The 20,177-nt window shown below is 40.9% G+C and overlaps 1 protein-coding gene across 1 annotated transcript; it reads left to right on the top strand.

Moving 5' to 3' along the window:
• Nucleotides 1-14,830: 14,830 nt before the first annotated feature.
• On the top strand, nt 14,831-15,769 carry LOC146772585 (olfactory receptor 1L1-like). Its single transcript, XM_085639063.1, has one exon. The coding sequence runs from the start codon at nt 14,831-14,833 to the stop codon at nt 15,767-15,769; it is 939 nt and encodes a 312-aa protein (XP_085495189.1).
• Nucleotides 15,770-20,177: the final 4,408 nt, after the last annotated feature.

Raw genomic sequence — 20,177 nt, 5'->3', positions numbered from 1 at the left:
TTTCAGGTCTGCACAGAAGACCCACCTGCGTGAACTTTAATCCGTAGAGCATGTAGATCCCTCGCCCTCTTGTTTTTTAATCCATGCTTGTGTAGCTGATGCACTTTGAACTGCATGTTTCTCTTTCGAGAGGCTCTTTTATCTGTTTTTCATCCAGTCTGTTCACGCGTTTACCACGCTCTACAACCCTGATTTTTGTTGATCCTCTAGAAACCTTTCAAATGTAGAATGCGCTCTTCTGATGATAACAATCTAAGATCATTTCTGATAGGAAAGCTTGAGTTTTTCAATGTGCCAGCAAAAAAAAGTTTAGATGTCTTCGCTAATGCTATGCTGCACTGTCCAGGTGGGATGTCCGCATGCTGACCCAGTGATGCACATGTTGCAGGAAGTACGCACTGCACACTTCCGTGAATGTGTTTGTCCTGCAGAAATCAATGTTTCCTTCGGTCAACTAATTGAAGCACATGTGCCCTCTGTACACCCCCCCCCCACCCCCGTAAGGCACGCGAGCAGCATTTAGTCTGTGACCATGTGCCCTGTGCATAACAATCAGACATAAATTAGTACACTGGGGAGAAGAGATACTTCAAACTCATTAGTGCCTAATCACCACCTGCTGTGTGGGGGTGATTATTACGAAGCAAAGAATAATTCCGACCCCTTTGTTAGGACAGGGTTTGGCAATACAAATTCTATACATTTTAGTGCACTCCGGGCAATAACACCACACCCTTGTAATTTCCCCGGGTACAACTCAGCAGGTCAAACCTGGTAAAACATATCACTGGAAAAAAAATCCCATAACATAACTGGACATGCAGATTTTGTGAGAAAGTACCAAAAGCTACCTGTTTTCTACCATTTTTAGGGCATCACGTGTAATATGCGGTGTTTATCACACCTGGTACATCCCAGGCCATGTGCGCTAGACAGAAGATGAGAACCACTCACGCACGCTTGGTGCACATTGCACACCACTGTCACAAAGCTTTTAGGGCCAGTAGTGCAAGAAATATCAGGAAACATGACACGCACTGCAGGCGCAGCAATGAAAGAGGGCAATCAATAAAATATAAGTGTGAGATGATGAAATACAATTAGTAATAGGAAACTTTGTCTGAAAACCATGCACTACGTTACAACCCTTATGAATAACATATAATATGCTCATTATCAGATGAGGTATGCAAAATGCGGTTTGTATGTTGATGGTCACTCTTTTGTATTTATTGGATACACCCCGCCGCTAGCCATGACATTTAACAACAAAAAATACAGAGTTGTCTTTTACACGTAAAATAGCGAGCTGTGTTGAGTAAAAGTGTCTACAAAGGAGAAGTCCACTGGAAACAAAGTAACCCTTTCTTAACAAAGACAACAGTGCACTCCAAGACCCACATTTGGAGATGTAGAGAAACAGACCCTCGAAGACGATGTGACCCTGAGAATATAGTGGGCATTCTTACTTTATTTATTGAACAGGAGTTGGGAGCCCGACTGATGGGTAAAAAGGGGGAAACTGTGGGAGGAACTCTTGGACATGAGGACTCTGCCTCACCACTTACACTTGATTAGATTACTGCAAAAGGGGGATTTTGCCAAAGTAAGGTGTGGAGTAAAAGGAGAACTAACAAATGCCTTCCCTATCAACCAAGGTGTCCCCCAGGGATGTGTCCTTGCCCCTACCCTCTTCCTTCTTTATATTAACAGCTGCATTGCCTACTTATCAAACTGTGCCATTGATTCCCCCACCTTGGCGAGAGTAAATATACCGGCCCTCATCTTCGCGGACGACACGCTGTTGCTGTCCAGAACTAGGAGCGGGTCTTCAAAAGCTGGTTGACAGCTTTAACCAGTTTTGCAGTGATTTCGATCTTGTAACCAACACCTCTAAGACCGAAAATATGGCATGCACTAAGAAGGGCAGGGTGAGCGGGGTCGTTAAGGTGGGGCCTGAAGTACGCGTAAGGGTCCAGGAGTTTGATTACTTGGGCATCAGGCTAGATGAGTCTGGATGCTGGGACCCGCAAATCTCAAAAAATACCCTAATTGTACAGCAGCGGGCTGGAGCTATACTCAAGACGGCTAAGAAAGCAGCCTGGTCAGCCGTACGGCCAGCCGTGGAAATGTATAAGTCCCAAGCTAGGGGGGCTGCGCTCTATGGGGTGGAACTATGGGACCATCATAACACCAGTCCCCTGAGCATAGCAGAAAATAACTTCCTTAGGAGCCTGGTGAGCTTAGGGGCGGGTACGCTGTTGGTCCCGCTCTGTTTGGATCTGGGGATCCATGGGATCTCGGTCATTGTTGGTGTTGAGACCCCTATTGTGTTGGATTTGAATTTGGGGCACTGATGAATTGCGCCACCTCAAGGAGGGCCTGTACGATGTTATTTTGGCCAATGGGGCAGGGAATATCAGATGGCTAGGGGCACTCAAGAAGGGTTGGTTTGAGTTGAGTCTGGGGAAGTTCTGGAGTGAGCATCAATTCATCCAGAGAGGGGATGCCGCCCTAGTCATAAAACAATGAAAGAGAAAGACATCAGATGTAGGGACCCCTCAGCCTCACAAGGGAGTCTGGCGAGTGCCCTTCTCCTACAGAAATCACTGTGCAAGGCCGAGGATGTCCGGCTCGTGCTCGGTCCCTGTACCTCCAGTTTAGGTTTGGGTCCCTTCTCGTAGCATCCTTTACCGTCAATTGGAGGCAGACAAACCAGGGATCTGATTGTTGCTTTTAATGCACATACAAGCGAAGAGCATGCCTTGTTTTTTTGCCCTCTTTATGCACAACCAAGGTTTAAATGGATTGCACCAATGTGCAGGGCCCTGAGTTTAACTAATAGAGGAGAAGCATACACACAGAATGCAAAAGCAACACCTCCTCGATTGTGGTCGTGGCTGTTTCTAAATGTTTGCACCTAGCTTGGTTAATTAGGCGTAAAACATTAGATACTGTATGAATTATGTTCCAGATATGCTTTCCTCTTATCTGATTTTAATGGTCTGAGGGTGGAGGCTGTGTCCAGATTTTTGAAGATTGATTGGTCAATTGGATGTAAAGCGGCTGCGTCACTAACGCACAAAATCATGCACTAGAATGTATTCTTTTTTACCTGTTCTTAACTGTCTGCGGTAATTTTAATCATGTTAATAGATATCTAATGTTGTTTTATCTTAAAGAGTGCAATTGTTTTAAATGTTTTATTCTTGTACTATCCTTTGACGATGTAACTATCAATAAACGACAAATGCATGTTTTTAAAGGTTAACAGAATCTTGCACAAACACCTAGATTTTTATCTTGTGGATACAAAGGCAATTTATTAAATTGGGTGTGCACAGAAAATGCAAGAAAATTGTCTTCATAAACATAGAACTAAGAGCGGTAGTGACCCTTGCGTTGTGTGGGTGCTCGTCACGTGGTAGGACCACAGGGCATGATGGCAACTTAGAATGCTACCTTTAGTCTTGTAATGAGTCCCCAACCAAAGCTGCTCCTTCTACTGTTGAGATTGCTTGTCTCTCACCGTGTTAACCTTCACTTTCTCCCAATCTTCTTAGTTTTTTCCCTGTGGCCAGCACTGTGTTAATATACTGTAATAATAAATGGGGTCAACCCAATAACCCTAAGAACCAGGGGAATATCAGTATATCAAATCATGGATTCACTCGGGAAAATTAGAGCAAAGATAAACAAAGTAGGTAAGCCAAAATGTGATAAATACACTTACCTAATAAATAATTAGATGCACACTGCAAAAGTTCAAAGATGAGTAGTGCAGGCCAAATTATGAATAATAGTCAACGTTTCAGGCCTTATGGTTAAATTGACCAGGGCCATCATCAGGACAGATTGTCAGAAGGGCATTTAGAAGAAAGCAACCTACAAAAAACAGAAAAGAGAGAAATAAGGGTCACCACGAGTGTGCATACAAAGACAAAAGTGTGGCAACCAGCGAGTACCACACCCATCAAAATAGGCTTACCTAAAGGGTTTAGCAAAAAAATACAAGGCCATAGCAATGAATATATGTCATGACCAAATTGGACCTAAAGAAATTCAACAAAATAAATGAATTAAGTCGATTCAAAGAGCACCAAAGCTCAAATAGCAAAGCAATCAATAAAGCCAGGGCAGAATTTTATTTCAAAGAATGACAGGGAACCAAGGTGAAGAAATTCGCAGTAGAAAGCAACCATCCAAGGCAGGGAAAACCAATCTGAATACAACCAGAGTGAAAGAGGAATTAGATCACTGTAGTAAAAATCCAAACAGAACAGCCCGACTAAGGTCAAGTGACCAGCTTACTATGTACTGCTTGGAGGCTTGCTGATTATCTAACTCAGAGAAGCTGGTACACATGCAGCATGTTTCATGGTAGCTATGGTACTTTGTTTTTTATCGTTTTCTTTATAATATCTATATGTAATTGAGATATATTATACTTATTGTACATGCTGTTTTTTTCTTCTATTATCTTTTTTGCTTAATAAACTCAAACTTAAAAAAAAAGAGAAGCTGGTACACGGAACCCAAGCCGGCACGTAAGCAGAAGAAAGCAGCGACAGAAAAATGTGCCAAAAAATCAAGTCTTGCAATCATATGTAAATATATAACATAACAGCTATTTAATTAATAGGAATAGGAATTATTTAATTAAGACACCTATCGGCTCACTCATGAGTGGATCGGATGGTTGCAGGTGGAAGACCAGGGTGCACTAGTTTACCCCAGAGGGGAGGGGACCACTAATGGTAAGCGGCATACCAAGATCCATGATTCTGATCCTTCTGGTGCATCAGTGGTCCTGGCAGTCCTTGTGGCTGAATGATAATCAGCTCACAAAGATGCTCCTGGGTCCTGTATGGGTATAACATATCTTTCATGCAGAGATATGCAATCTACCAAGGCTTTGTAGAACCTATTGTAAGATCTTGAGGTCTCACGAGATCAAAAGAATCTGCGGCGTAAATCTTTGGCATTATTCTATTTAAGCCATGCATAAATGCTTGTGCAGTGTAACATTGCTTTACTTTGAAGGTCCCAGCCTGTCACTATCTCAGTTAGTGAGCGCCAGCCCTGAACAGAACCCATTTTTCCCACCTTGGTTTCTAAGCACCTAATTCATCACCAACTATCTTTTAGGTTGGCTCCTTTCCTGGAAAAAAAGAGCAAGCAGATTTTTTGTGAATCATAGAGCTATGAGTTACCGGCATCACATCTAAACAATAATAATCCACATTTGTAAAGCGCGAACAATCACCCGTAAGGGTCTTTAGGCGCTGGGGGCCATTGGGAAGATTAAGCAAGCTTTTGCCCAGAGTCACATGGTGCTGGGCTAATCTGCCGCCAGCACCAGGGATTGAACCGTGATCCCCAGATTCCAGAGTCAGTCGCCCTGGCCGCGGAGCCACACCTCTTCCCAAACAACAAATGCACAGGGCTGTAACATGATTAACTCTACTTCTTACAAATCAAGATTAACTTTTAACCAAGTCCAAACCAACCACACAAAACAAAAATAAACTCAGCACACACTTCTAAGTCTATAAAAGAGATTAAACTACAGTTCTGCAAGGCTTGAAAATAAAATATCTTCCAGAAACACAAGTACTACTAAGGGGCCGCTTCCGATCTGGGTGGGAAAGCTCTCCAACCGAGCTGGATCCGGAGTGTTTTCTGACCAAGCCGGACCCCTGCAGTCCGACTGAGCGAGTACGATACGGCCGGACTCGGTTCGGTCGGGCTACCATAGAAGTAAATGGGAGCCGGTCGTACGACACGTACATGGGCTCCCATTGACTGAATGGGTATGTCTCGCACAAGGGCCCCCCCTACAGTGGGTATGCATCGGTGCCATCCGCACCATACATGCCTGTGTTGGGGAGACCCTTGGGTCTCCCCCTGTGTCCGAGTCGTAAGGCTGCGGGGGATGGGGGGTCCGACACGGACCCCCAAAGACAGCTTCCCGGACGTTTTGCGAGCCGGAAACTTCGGCTCGATCCGGCCATCTGACGTGTACATCGTACTCGCTCAGTAGTGAAACGTCTCCATTGCGCGGTGTGAATCGTGTCCGTACGAGTCAGTTGGAGCGGCTCGGATCTGGAAACGGTTCAGTCAGAACACACGCGTACAGTCGCATCGTACTTGCTCACTCGTACAGGTGTCCGAGACGGTCAGGAAACATGCGTCTGACGCATACCTTTTTCTCGCCGGGTCCCGTTCGGAGCCCTTCCGACCGAGATCAGAATCGACCCCTAAGAAAAGGATTTGCCCTCTGAAGCAAGCCGTTATCCAGCATGGAGATTTGTAAAGGACACTGCTGAGTTGTCATTATATTAGAAAACATATTCGATTGCTCTACCTGACGCACAATAATTACCTTATGTACTTTTTTTATTTGTATTTCAACAGAACATTAACCAAACTTTAATTTCTGAGATTTGCATTGCTTTTGATGTAGAAAAAAAGTGATATGGTGTACTTAGTACCCTGATATATGAAAATTATGCTAGCAAGTTCTTTGTTGAGTGTCAGTTATTGCTCTGAGCTCGGCTACGTCTGAGCCAAGGGTTTTTGGGGGGGTTCATGTGACTTTTACCAGCCCTGAGGTTAATGCATGTGAACATTTGCAGTTTGTTATACCAAATCAAAGGGCAGAGGGTGAGACCACAGAGTATCCTAAGGAAGGGCAGACAAGAGTTTCTTTGGAAGACAGTAGAAGAGAGGGATCAATCAAGATTGGACCACAGGATATAGGAGGGCAGGTAGTCTTTTTAAGGACTCCGCATGTGCCCGCTAGAAACCAAAGCCATAAGTGTGTGAAACATGGATAAACATATTTACTGCATAAAAAAACACTGCACGCAAGACCTACACAATCCAAGGAATAACTTTGTGACACCAGAGGGACAATGACGGGATCTAAAATCAACAAAAGGCATGGGTCATGTTTGTGAAAGATCAAGCCAATTCACACCACAACATCATGATGTGTCACACAAAATATGCTGAGGCTTTTCACTAGGTAAGTGATGCTGAAATTCCTACTTCCCCATCAAAGGACACACATTTGGCTGCTATTTGTGTAGCAGTGCTCGCATACAGTGGATTCTGTGCGCAGAGAAAGACATTGACTTCTTGGAATGATGTGAAGACTCATACTTTAGCTTCTTGACTGTGTATGACTTGTACAGACCTCTTGCAGGACAATTAGGCACAAAAATAAGGATTCGCTAATAAGGAACTGCAAATGCCTATGCATGTAGGAATCGCTGAGAAAATAGCGATTCCTACAAATTCCTTAATCGCGACTCGCAAATTGCAAGTCGCAATTAAGGAATGGCTCCCCATTCATTCCTAAGGGCCTCCAGGCCCATAGGAATGAATGGGAGATTGCATGCGCAATTTGCGAGTACCATTAGGTACTCGCAAATAGCGCATGCAATTTCAAGGGTGCAAGGGTGTCAAAATGACACCCTGTTGCACCCTTGAAATAGTGATGTGCACTCATGTTGCGCACACACATGCCCCAAGGGCATGTGTGTGCGCAACATGAAACTTTGAAAAATGCACTGAAGTGCATTTTTAAAAAGTTTTTGCAAATTATCATCAAGTTCAACTTCATGGTAATTTGCGCCCCCTATTAGCGAAATTGCTATTCTAAAGTGGTTCTTGCATTGCATTTAAGGAATCGCAAATTGCGATTCCTTTAATACATTCGCAACTTGAGAAATCGCAAATAATTGCGAATTCTCAAATTTCGAGTGCCTTGAACCTTGATGCATCGCAAATGGCCTTTATGTGGGCGCAAACTGCCGATTTTTGCGAATCGCACCATTTGTGCTCGCAAAAATGGTTGATGCATGTGCCTGAATGTCTTTTGAGATTATGTTTAGTGGCATACATACAAGTAAGGCTATGCAAAGATTTCTTTCTGTGTGAAGTGTGATGATTTCACTATCAGGCAAATGGCAAGGAATCACAGGGTAGATTCCTGGTTCAACAGAGGGACCTGGAAGTGGAAATCAAATTTCATATTTTTTTGGGTAAGCATGAAGTGGAAACTTGGGAATTGCAGATTCATGATATATATCCCTGGGGCTACAGAAAAGTCTGGTGAAGTGAGTTTTCTTTTCTCACCCACTTGCTTGCTTAGAAAGGGGCGCAATATTTTTTAACGCTCCTAATTGCGCACTAGCAGGTACCATGAGGAAAAGCCTCTTGTGATGCGTGGTTACTTCTTCTGAGGCACTGAGCAGGGAATAGCCTGGAGTCTGCAAAGTGGGACAATTAAATCCTTGTTAAGGATGCTGCCCTTGTGATGCTTGCATGCTAGGTTTCACTCAACAGCACGCACAAGAAGCCTGCAGCACGCACAACCTAGGCGCTAAGGAATGAAACAGCAATGCTCCAGTAATCTGGAGAAGTGCTGCTTGAGGTTGTCTGTTACCCCAAAGGAAATGTCAGTGATTAAAGTTGGCTAACTCTGCCCTAGCCCTATCAACACCAGCAGCTGTTCCAGGAACCTTCTTAGGAGGACATGACTCTGGACAGGAAACAACCCACTTACCCTACTGTTGCACTCACTGGAGTGGGAATATCATTTTTACCCCTACACTATCCAACCCTTACCCTGCTGTTGCCCTAAAAGTAATATGCGTTGTAATGGTATGCGTTGTAATGGTATGCGTTTTAATGGAATGCGTTGTAAATGCAGTTTCTAAAAATGCGTTGTGATGGTATGTGATGTAAAATCATGCGTTGTAATGGATGTTGCAATGTAAAAACTGTGTTGTAAAGGCATGAATTGTAAATGTTTGCGTTGTTACATCATACATTCCTCCGGACCTATTGGGATGCGAATGGTGAAGAAGCTAGATGCCCAGTTATGTGCTGGCCAAAGGGGTATGGTACCAGAATATCGCTGTCAGAATACCATCAGATAGAAATATTGTCAGTGGTTAATTTGTGCCACTGTTTGCCAGAGCTTGGCACTCGTACTGTGTCCCAAAAGTGACACTTTCTGACAATGAGTCACAAGTTGGCACTGTCTGTGTATTTTTTAGCATAAGCAGAATGTTTAAAAATTCTATATACATTAAAATTAAAATTAAATTCTCATTGAGGCCATTCTTACAGCTTTGGGGGAAGCAGTCCAAATTGTCACATTTGTTGGAGTGTAATGGTTAGCAGCTAACTGTGGCACTGGCATTTGGCTGCACTGGCAGGGGCAGAGGGTAGTGAAAACTACCAAACTAGTCGTTACTGAATATGTGGCTGTGGGCTTGACTGGAAGTGGGGAAAGGGCATTTTCTTCTTTGAACTAGTGTTTTGTTGTTTAAGAAGCTTTCAAAAGTTTGGGATCTTCAGGAGCATCAGGAAAGACATTATAGAACTTTTAAGAAAATATGTAAGATATACTTTTCTGGAGAACAAGATGCAGCTTCAGCAGCTGTGATTTGAAGGCTTGTCTGTCTCTGAGTGTTTTGATGGAAGTTTGAAATTCTAGCTGACCTCAAAAACAAGCTATCCAACATTGTGCAACCCCGCCAAGAGGTAGCTTCCATCAACTGATGAATTTTACCTCCCAATCAATTTCAGAGGTTAAATAGCAAGTGTGAGAATGTGCACAAAAGTGTGCCTGATGAAGAGAGGTCCATTGTTGCTACGGGTCGCCACCGCACACGTTTAAAAGAAAATCAAGTTAGGGGGTCCAGTGGATCAATGACATTTAGGTGTCAACATTTGGAGCACTGCTCAGCTCTGCTCTTCCCAAGGCCTCCTGAACACTTTTGATTTGCAACAACCTGGCAAAGTCTGAAGACAGAACTTTAGATCAGGACAAAGATAAGACTCTTAGCAAAACCTCACCCCATCATCCTTTCATATCATAGCATATCAAGGACCCATTGAACAGCACCCCACAGCTCCACAGTGAATTTTGCTTTTTTGGTGTGTCATATTATTGTTTCCATGGATTCCTTTTTACACTTTTAAACTATTGACCTCTAGAGCATATTTTATTCATGTTGAAGTGATTTTAGACACAAAAGCGTATTATTTTAACTATATCGGTATGGAGTTTTAACTTAAATCATTATTAAATTGCATGTTGATTTGATAATGCTTTTCATCTTCCACATGAGAAGGTAGCCCCACTGTGACAAGATATTTAGGTTACATTACTGATACTTAACATAAAAAGCTTTTTAAATAAAAAGCTAGATTCTTTTAAATTTGTTGGAGCTCAGCCCCTGGTGATATCTTGGGCCTAGTTCACACAGGTAAACGTACACTTTTGTGTAAGTTTACAATTTTTTTTTTATATTCACAAACTGCGAGTTGAATTTTATTAATAGTAATTTTTTCACTGTGGAGATTCCGCATTCATGCAAGAGACTCCACACATAAAAATATAGACCTTGTCTATCTTTTATGTTAAGAGTTCTCCACCCCAACTGAGGAGTATCTGTAGTCATAAAATTACTAATAGTAAAATCAAACTCGCAGTTTGTGAATAAAAAAAATTGTAATGTACACTAAAGTGTAAGTTTACCTTTCTGAACCAGGCCTCTTGACTCTCTCTCTCTCTATCTATCTATATCTATCTATCTCTATATATAGATATCTATAGTTATCTATATATATATGTATTTATAATATGTATATATCTGTCTTTCTCTTGCTGCTGTTGTGTTGAATGCCCTCTCATGGCTGAAAAAGCAGTGCCGCTCCACAATGGTTTGAATGAATGGTTTCTACTGTGTTTTTGACCTGTTCTTTGGATGTTTGTGATCACAGATCCAGATTCTGTTAGCCAGGAGGTGCATCCAACTTATATGTGTGGCTCCACATGTATTTTCAAACTCAAACACTGGCAAAGCACAAGCCTGCAGTACTGCAAGATAATGGCATTCTAGCAGAGCGCTTCTAGAAAGTTAGCAACCTAAGAAAAAACCCTACTTTGCATCCTCCTTTACCGTCAGAGTGAGTTGCCCCACATGCTAAGGATAGTGCAATTCAACAGTTTGTCAGAGGCGCTCATGCCAGAGAACTGGTGCTAGTGCAACGTGGTCAATGACCCACCACGCCTCAACTCCAAAGACAATAGGATTTTTCCTCAGCTCTTGTCGCTCAAGCCTCACGGGAAGTACACCTTGTTCAGGAAAGAAACCTTTCGTGAGGAAGTAGGTTTGAGAACTAATCAACCTGCAACAGGGGCGACCGTGACTGCGTATTTTTACAAGGTTCAATGAGTCAGATTCACCCACCAATTGGGTGAACTTTTAAAACGTATTGAACAGGTATATTTAGGACCAAAAATTTTTTGCAATATTGTACGATGAGCACTCTTCTGAATTGGCATTTATAGTATCCTAATTTTCCTTTTAGGAGCACGGAGCAGTAAACATAAAAGTCTCGCGTGCATCATGTCAGAAACATTTCTAGTTTCTACTTTTCCCTCCTGACCCTCTTCCCCCGGCTTGGACTGGATCGACGCTGTAACATTGCAGCATCGGTTTAGGCAAGCAGGGGTAGTGCTGGGTAAAAGCAACTCAACGACTGCACATCTGGATAGGACCACCGTGTTCCACATGGGAAAGGTAAGATTTTTATATCTGTGAGATATATTGAGCCTGACGGTGTTCAGCCAACAAAGTAGAGGAGATTGACTGCCATTCGTAAGAGGTATTTGGGCGAATGAAGGCTTGGAGCACCTGTATACAAGTCAATGGAATCCTCCTGTTCATCCGTCCCTCTCGAAGAAAGAAACCCCGCAGGTCCTCTGCTGGAAAATGTATAATTTCCTACATAACTGGGACTTAACTTTCCCTCTAACATGTGTACTTGGTGGTGTGTGTAGCAAGATGATCCTTTGCTTGTAGATTTTACTTGAGTTTTATGAGCTGTTTATAATATTGTGACAAATTCACAGAATGCCACTACGTGAGGTCTACTTCACCAAAGCATCCTGATTAAGTTGGCATATCAACTGTGGACCAGCGTCTGCTCTGATGGTGCTTCATATTGATAGCCAATAAAGACTAATATTCCGCTTGATCTCATCACAACAGTGTTCTATGATATAGAATCCATGCATCATGTGAAAGGTACCTCATGGAGGACATGGTGAGTGCCAGCGTAAAATGTTTGCCCCGGTTTAACTGGTCCTAGTCTTTCCATGTAGATGAATTAACTTGTACGCCGCTGTGGTTAGGTCTCACGATCTTCAGCCATCTTCTGTAGTTGAGGACTTCTCTCACATTTAGCTATAAATTGAGCACGAAATTTACTTTCGAATTAACCGCGCTGAAGACTGTACCTTTATGAGTGATTCTTTTATTATTTCACATGACTTTATCAAGTCATTTTCTTTCACTTTTTCTGTTATCAAGAAGGTGAGCCTATGCCATTCAATTTTTTCATTGAAGCCATGCATGTGCAGCGTTAGAGCTAATATACATCTTGTTTCTTCCGTTTTAATCCCTTTTCTATGTTCCCACCACAAAAATGAATCATTGCTTATTCTCATACAGTAATATCATCCCACTTATGTTATGTTTTTGTCTTTGAAAGGTATACTACTATTTTGGGCTGTATTATTCCTTGCAAAATTGCTATTCTTTCCCAACTGCCGTTCTATGTTGTCATTGACACCAATGCTTCTGGCTCAGTAAGAAATTGGGTTTGTCACATACACAGTTTATCCAGTGTTTCTGGATAGCTGGATTCCTACACCTATATCTGTGTTTATTAAATGTTTTGTGAACTTGCATACACAAGAGCTACATAAAGTAAGCCATGGTGGATGCGAGCTCTAGAAGGTGCTCTGGCTGGATGTTATTTCTTGGCAGTCGTCATGTTGCTGATCTGTACCTGATGTTAGCTCTCCCTTTAAGAAAAATCAAGGATTTTAAGGGTCAACTGGACTCTTTAATCAAGACTGACCATTTTTTATGAGTATGCACAATTTGATATAGTTCAAAGGCCTTGAGTACTTTTTTTTAATCTTTCTTCACAAAACATTCTGTGCGGATATTTTGTGAGCATGGTGCATTGGTTTTCTGGGGTTCATATCTCTTACCATGAGGATATTTTATTTTTCATCTTCTACTTCTTTGAAATTGTCTTCATGATAAATTATTCCACAGTGCAATTGGGTGGAAACCTGAAAAACAATCACAGCATTATGTTCTGTAACCGTAAAGTGTGCGATAGCACGCTTCATCATATATTAATAGGTCCAGATAATGAACAACTTTATTGTTTACTTTTCCTAAAACATCCAAAGTAGGCTTCAGGTCCCTTCACCATCGTATGAATGACTCTTGATCTCTCTTCTAGATGATACAGATGCTGTCAAATTGCCTTCATCATTCAGGCACTATGAGGGTTGTCACATGTCTGATCTACCCTCCTCTCATTTCTTCCACCTTATTTAAGAGACCAAAGAAATAAGGTTTTCCAGAAGACAGAACGAGACAAATCCCAACATGAACATAAAAGCTATTAGTCATTTCCGGCAAATGGTGTATTATTTATTAGCTGGCCAAAGTTTAGTATAATTTCTACTTTTGACCTTTGTTGTGTAACTGGTCTGGTTTACCACATTGCCCGGATTTGTTAGGGAAAAGAAAAAAACATTTAAAAAGTTTTGTGTAGAGTTAGTTGGCATCTTTGTAGTCTCATTATATTTTAACTATTTAACAAATTTGTGTAGGAAATTGCAATTATAAACTAATATTTATAATCTACCCAGGTTTGTCTGAGAAACTACAACAGGTTTTCGGATCAGAAAGTTTAGTGTCAGTGTGGTAAAGTCTTATGTTAGCTTTTTTATTGAAGAGTTTAAAAAAATATATATATTACATTAGCTTCTTGAGTTCTCTGAACACAATGAATATGATTATCTGAACACTTTCTCTACTGTTTATGAGTATATTCTTTGGATCTAATCAGCAATGCAAGTGGCTGTAGTGAAAGGTAAGTGATTTCCCAGAGACCCTTATTTAAGACTTAGAGGCCCATTAGTATAGCGGGCGGATCGCCACCACCCGCATGGCGGTGGCGATCCGCCCGTTAAAAACCTCTGCCCGCTGCCAATTTCCCCCCGCCACATTCCCATGGCGGGGGGACCCCGGCGGACGGGAAGACCGTCCGTCGTTTTTCCGCCGGTAGGCAATCTGCCTAGCGGGCGGAAAAGTATTTGATATGGTGGCGGTGTCTGGTAGACACCGCCATCCATATTATTATGCTGGCGGTTTTTGCCATTGGGGGCCCATAGCGGGCCCCCAAGGATCCCGGGTAATGGGGGGTGCACATGGGGGGTACCTATGGTACCACACAGCAGTTCCACGCACAACATGGCAGGCAACGCGCGGTGCCTGCCATGTTGTGCATGGAAGTGCACGAAATGCCTTCTTGGCATTGTGGCGGGCGGTGCTTTCTGCACCGCCCACCGCAATGTTAACAATGCGGATGCGCCCGCCAGTGTGGCGGGCGCATCCTAATTGTAACTGCGGGACCGCTGCATGCATTGCAGGCGGTCCCATTTCCCGGGGCTATGGCGGGCGGACAAAGTCCGCCAGTCATGCTAATAGTGCCCTTCGTATGACTAGACAGTAAAATGTATTCCCTAGAACCAGATATAGAAGTTAGGTTTCGAATAGCCAATAATTCCTATTGCACGAGATTGGCACTTAAAATCTTGACACCAGAATTGGGGTAGGAAAGTGTCACTCCAAAGATACTATCATGGAAACTTACTGCTTGTGGATTCGGCTAACAAGAATCCTCTGTTTAAATCTTTCAGATGAGTCTCAAAATGGAGAGAAGAAACCAGAGCTCTGCCACAGAATTCATCCTCCTGGGGTTCTCCAGTCATCCGGAATATCAAATACCTCTATTCTTTACCTTCCTATTTATTTATGCCATAATCCTGCTAGGAAACCTGTTGATCTTCATTGTTATCAGAATAGACTCTCGACTCCACACACCCATGTACATCTTTCTCGCCATTATGGCCTTGGGAGACATCTGTTCGACAACTATCATAGTGCCAAGGCTGTTGGTGGACTTGCTGTCAGTGAAGAAGGCAATTTCATTCGCAGCTTGCATCACACAGCTGTATTTTTTCATTTCTTTTGGCAATATGGGCAGTTGCCTGCTGGGAATTATGGGCTTTGACAGATACATGGCGATATGTCACCCTCTTCATTATATGCGGATCATGAATCAGAGGTTCTGTATAACATTGGTGATCAGTGTCTGGGTGATCATCTCTATACATTCATTGGTGCACAGTATCTTGGTCTCCAAATTAATCTATTGTGGATCCAATGAAATTCAGCACTATTTTTGTGACATCCCACCTCTTCTGAAGCTATCCTGCTCAGACACCTCCACTATCGAGCTTTTACTCTTCACCGAGACTACTGCAATCTTGCTAGCACCCCCTCTGTGTGTTCTACTCTCCTATGTTCGGATCGCTATAGTCATTTTTAAAATGAAGTCTGCCGATGGGAGAAGGAAAGCATTTTCCACCTGCATATCCCACTTAATATGCATTGTCTTAGCTTATGGACCGCTGCTTTTTACATACATTCGGCCATCTTCGGCGTACGCCCTTGATAAGGAAATTGGCATAAGTTTATTGTATATCATGGTGATCCCTATTCTAAATCCATTTGTATATAGTATAAGAAACAATGATGTGAAAGAGGCATTGAAGAAAATGAGAAGTAAAATGCAATGTCACAAATAGGTCTTTGAGAAGAGAAAATAAAATGAACAATATTTTTTTTAACTGAATTCGGTACTAAATATGGAAAGGATGAATAAACAACATCTACCCCTGGGAGACAGATTACTGCAGCCTAGATGTCATTAAATCATAGCACACAAATGAGCTTGTCATTTCCTTAAAAATTAAATAAAATCACAGGGCCCAATTGACAAAGGTAAATACATTCATGAGTATAAGTTCACAATCAAAATTATCCTTTTTTACACCCCCTAGGAATCCACAAACAAATTCCTGGTGGAGATAAATTAATGTACTACTGCAGTTTTCTCTACCATGAATGCAGAAAATCTGTAGTTGTAAATCACACTCAAGTTGTAAGAAGTGGGCATTCCAAATCAAGCTCTACTATCTTTGTTTGATGCGATTATAATTGAAAATTGTATTTAAGGAGCACTTACTACCCCAGACAAGGCATTGTAGCGTTTTGCGGTGAGTACCACGCTATTCCGAACCCAAGATTTGAGGTTAATAGTTAGTAGATTGGTAATGTGTTTTTATTTTATTTTTTTCGTCTGCATTACTTGTGTTAGGTTTGTGCTCTTGATTTCTTTTGTGTTTAGTAGAGTTTAGAGTAGGGCTAGAAATATGGGAATGGGTTTGAAAGGGAAAGTAGGAAGAGGTCTTTGTAAGAAGTGGTTTTGTGTGCCAAGTAGTTTACAAAACACCAATTCATACACTTTCCATTATGGCTGAGGTAACTTCACACACTGGATGGTAAGTGTTACGGGTTACGCCAGACTTGTTGGGCGTATAGGGTGAGGGCTTTCTGCATAGAGAAAAAATAATTTCCCTGCAGAGGAAAAAATATGCATTTGAATAGGAGGCTCCTACTCCTGTCCTGAGTTTGTCACTATGGAGTACTCTGCACAGTGGACAGAGAACATTTTTGAAATATAACAGGACATTCTCAGAAGTATGCAAGGAGACCTGCATATAGCACAGCTTCCCAGGTGTGCTTCGGAGAGTATTTCTGAATTCCCAAACAACTTAAAACTATGTTCTAGTGGAAATCGAAATCTCCACCCAAACATTGGCTACAATCACAGGAAGGGTAACCTGCAAGAGAAAGAATAGCAACAACCCTGTTTATGTATTAGAAATTAGAAACAAATTAGACAGACCAAAATCCTTAAAGGAATTAGTGTGCTTTAAAAAAGAGATCTCAGTCTCAGAACACTTTAGGGAAAGCAGGTAGTGGTCCCTTGGGTCACTTCCTCCGCCCTCCAAGCTGCCACCCTGATTCACATAGAGGAAGGGCTTCATAGGTGACGCCTACTCCTTTACGAATCGGTTACTTTCCCAAGTTGGGAGTAGGTAACTAATCAATGCATTGCTGCTTAAATTAGTGTGGCAAACCATTGATCAATACAATACAAAAGGGTCACTGATAGAATATCGACCCCCAAAATATCCCCATACAAAAATATTGAGTTATAAATATCGATGTAAAAAATATCGACATCCTATATTTATAATGGTAAGTACAAAAATATCGAAAAAAAATATTGATGTAAAAAATATAGTTGTACAAAATATTGATTTTAATTTAAATTATATATAAAATAATATTAAATATATTAAATAATAAAATTAACTTTAAAAAAATAATTAGATTTAATATACATTTTAACAAACATATCAAATAAATTTAATTTAAACATACATATATAAAATGTAATAGTTATATATTTTTACTTTAAACAATCAATAAACTATTAATTTTAATTTATTTTATAAATATATAAAAACTAAATTAAATATATATATTTGATTTAGTTTTTATATATTTATAAAATAAATTAAAATTAATAGTTTATATATACATAAACCAATAACATAAAATCTAATAAAAAAACATTATATTATAAATTAAAACATTGAACTATTTAAAAGTCTTTAAACTTACTTTTTTCACTCCAGTGAGTACAACAGTAGGGAAAGTGTTGGATAGCGGAGGGGTGAAAATTACTATTCCCACTCCAGTTAGTGTGCAACAGTAGGGAAAATGTTGGATTAGCATTAATTAACAAATAAGTCATAATTAATTAAAAATAGATTACTTCCCACCCTTTACCCATATAAACCCCATCACCCACTCCTAAATAAATGACACAATTAACATAATTAATTACCAATTAAATAGTAATAATAATTAACAACCAATTAATAAGGAATTAATAATATATTACTTCCCACTATTAACACCGCACAATCTAAATTAAATAAATACTAATAAATAAAATAAAACAATTAATTTATTATAATTAAATTACTTCCCACACTATTCCCCTGTAAACCCACGACCCACTACAGAACTAAAACATGCAAAATGTAATTAAAATAAAATTAATAACTACAAAAAATGTAATACATATATTAAAAACCAAAAACAATATTTATACAAAAAATCGATCACATACATTTAAAATGCATACTAAAATACATACCACTAATTTAAAAATCGATATTTTATATGTATATTTACATATATATATAAATATATAAATATATATTTTTGCAAACTATATTAATGACTTCGATATTTTTGTAAACAATATTTTTTGCCTTAAAGCCAATATCCTTGACCACGATATTCTTGCTGTCGGTATTTCTGTGTCACGATATTTCCAACTCGATATTTGTGTAAGTCGATAGTTCCAACTTGATATTCTGTCTGCATACCAATACAGAATTTGGTAGGAAAGACCCTTACACCCCAATTTCAAATTGCAAACTGGTATGTTCGGTAACACCATTCTACATTAGAAAGAACGTTCTGAATGACAAAAAGAGGTTATTATTCTAGAGAAAGGGGTTCCACGTCATAAAAACTTGATTTTACAAATCATGGAATTTGCAACCACAAACTCACTTAGTGCACCTTGCCCCAAAACGTCTCCACAAATATCATTTGTTGACTTTTAGGAAATAAATTCATAATTCTATGTATCCCATCATTTCGCAGATGTTGCCTTTATGCACGAAGGTACTCGGACATTTGCTATTCATAGCTATTATAAGACTGCTATTCCTGTCATAGAGCAATCAATCCATAATAGACCGATGTAACCCCATAAGTGTATGAATTCTTCTTGAGCAGGTCACCCTTTCCACATTCCTGATAACGCCATTAGGTGTTTTAGTTGTACCCTATCATGTAAAGGATAAGGGTGGGCGTAGTTCGCGAAGTAGCACTTCGCGAAGCTACGCAAAGTGAAGTTCGCACTACGCGAGCTACGCGTAGCACTTCGCGAACTGCGAAGTAACATGTTCGCACTGTGCAAGATGTTGTTTTCAATGATTGCACAGTGCGGACAAGCAACCGGCACTGTGCAATCATTGAAAATGGCATCTTGCACAGTGCGAGCTGTAGTTTTCTGCTGCTCGAGTAGATTTTTACTCGAGCTGCAGCTTTCTCAACGCGAACTGGTAGTTTCTCATCGCGAGCGGTCGCGAGCATACGCGACCCCTCGCAATGAGAAACCTGACCTTCTCGCGTTGGGAATCTCGCCGGGAGGTTTATTTTCCATGCTCGCGATCGCGAACAAGGAAAAAGTCTCGCCAGGATGTCATTTTGCTTGCTCGCGGTCGCCAACTTGACGTTGAGGACCGCGAGCAAGCAAAAAATGACCGCAGCACTACGCAACACTACGCTACGCGTGTTCGCACTGTGCTACGTGCAGTTCGCGTAGTGCGAAGTAGCGCGAACTTCGCAAACTACGCGAGCGTAGCGTAGTGCTTCGCCCAGGCCTAGTAAAGGATAATGCATTATATGGCCTAGTTATCTCACATATTGCAGTCAGTGTCAATGTGAAGCTAAGGTTCTCTCATAGTTCAGTCAATTGCATAACAGACCTTTATGGACCTAATAGAGTTTCTTGAGCAGAGGATGGTGTAGTCAAATTTGCATGGAACATGAACTATTTATGAGGTGGGCACTAAACTTTAGATAGACCTTATCATGATAACTCAAGGCAATCATAAGCACATTTCACTGCATTCCATCAACCCTGTTTCACCTGTTCAAACTGAACCATCAAATATAAACAGGCCACCTCATCAGCCTCCAATTTATAATCCAGGCAATGTCCCTATAGCAAGCCAGGCATTTGTTACTTTAGCCACATTATCAGTGTCTTTCTGTACAGGTATGAACTCAAATCCCCGCAAAACTGTATTTGCAAATGGCCTTTGGTGGAATATTCCAAACCAAACTGTAATCCTTGCTTTCGCTCTCGAAGTTAGGCATGGACCTAAAACGTATTTATGTCTTCACAAAGCTAGTTTGTATCGTCAATTAAATGGTATGTTTTAGTGTCCGAGGGAGGCTGACTAAGAGATTTATAGTCTCCAAGAGATTTGCCAG

Source organism: Triturus cristatus, chromosome 12 (genome assembly GCF_964204655.1).
Source record: "Triturus cristatus chromosome 12, aTriCri1.1, whole genome shotgun sequence".
Lineage (NCBI taxonomy): Eukaryota > Metazoa > Chordata > Amphibia > Caudata > Salamandridae > Triturus > Triturus cristatus.
The sequence above is the reverse complement of the archived record's forward strand: the minus strand, read 5'-3'. Positions and strand labels throughout refer to the sequence as shown.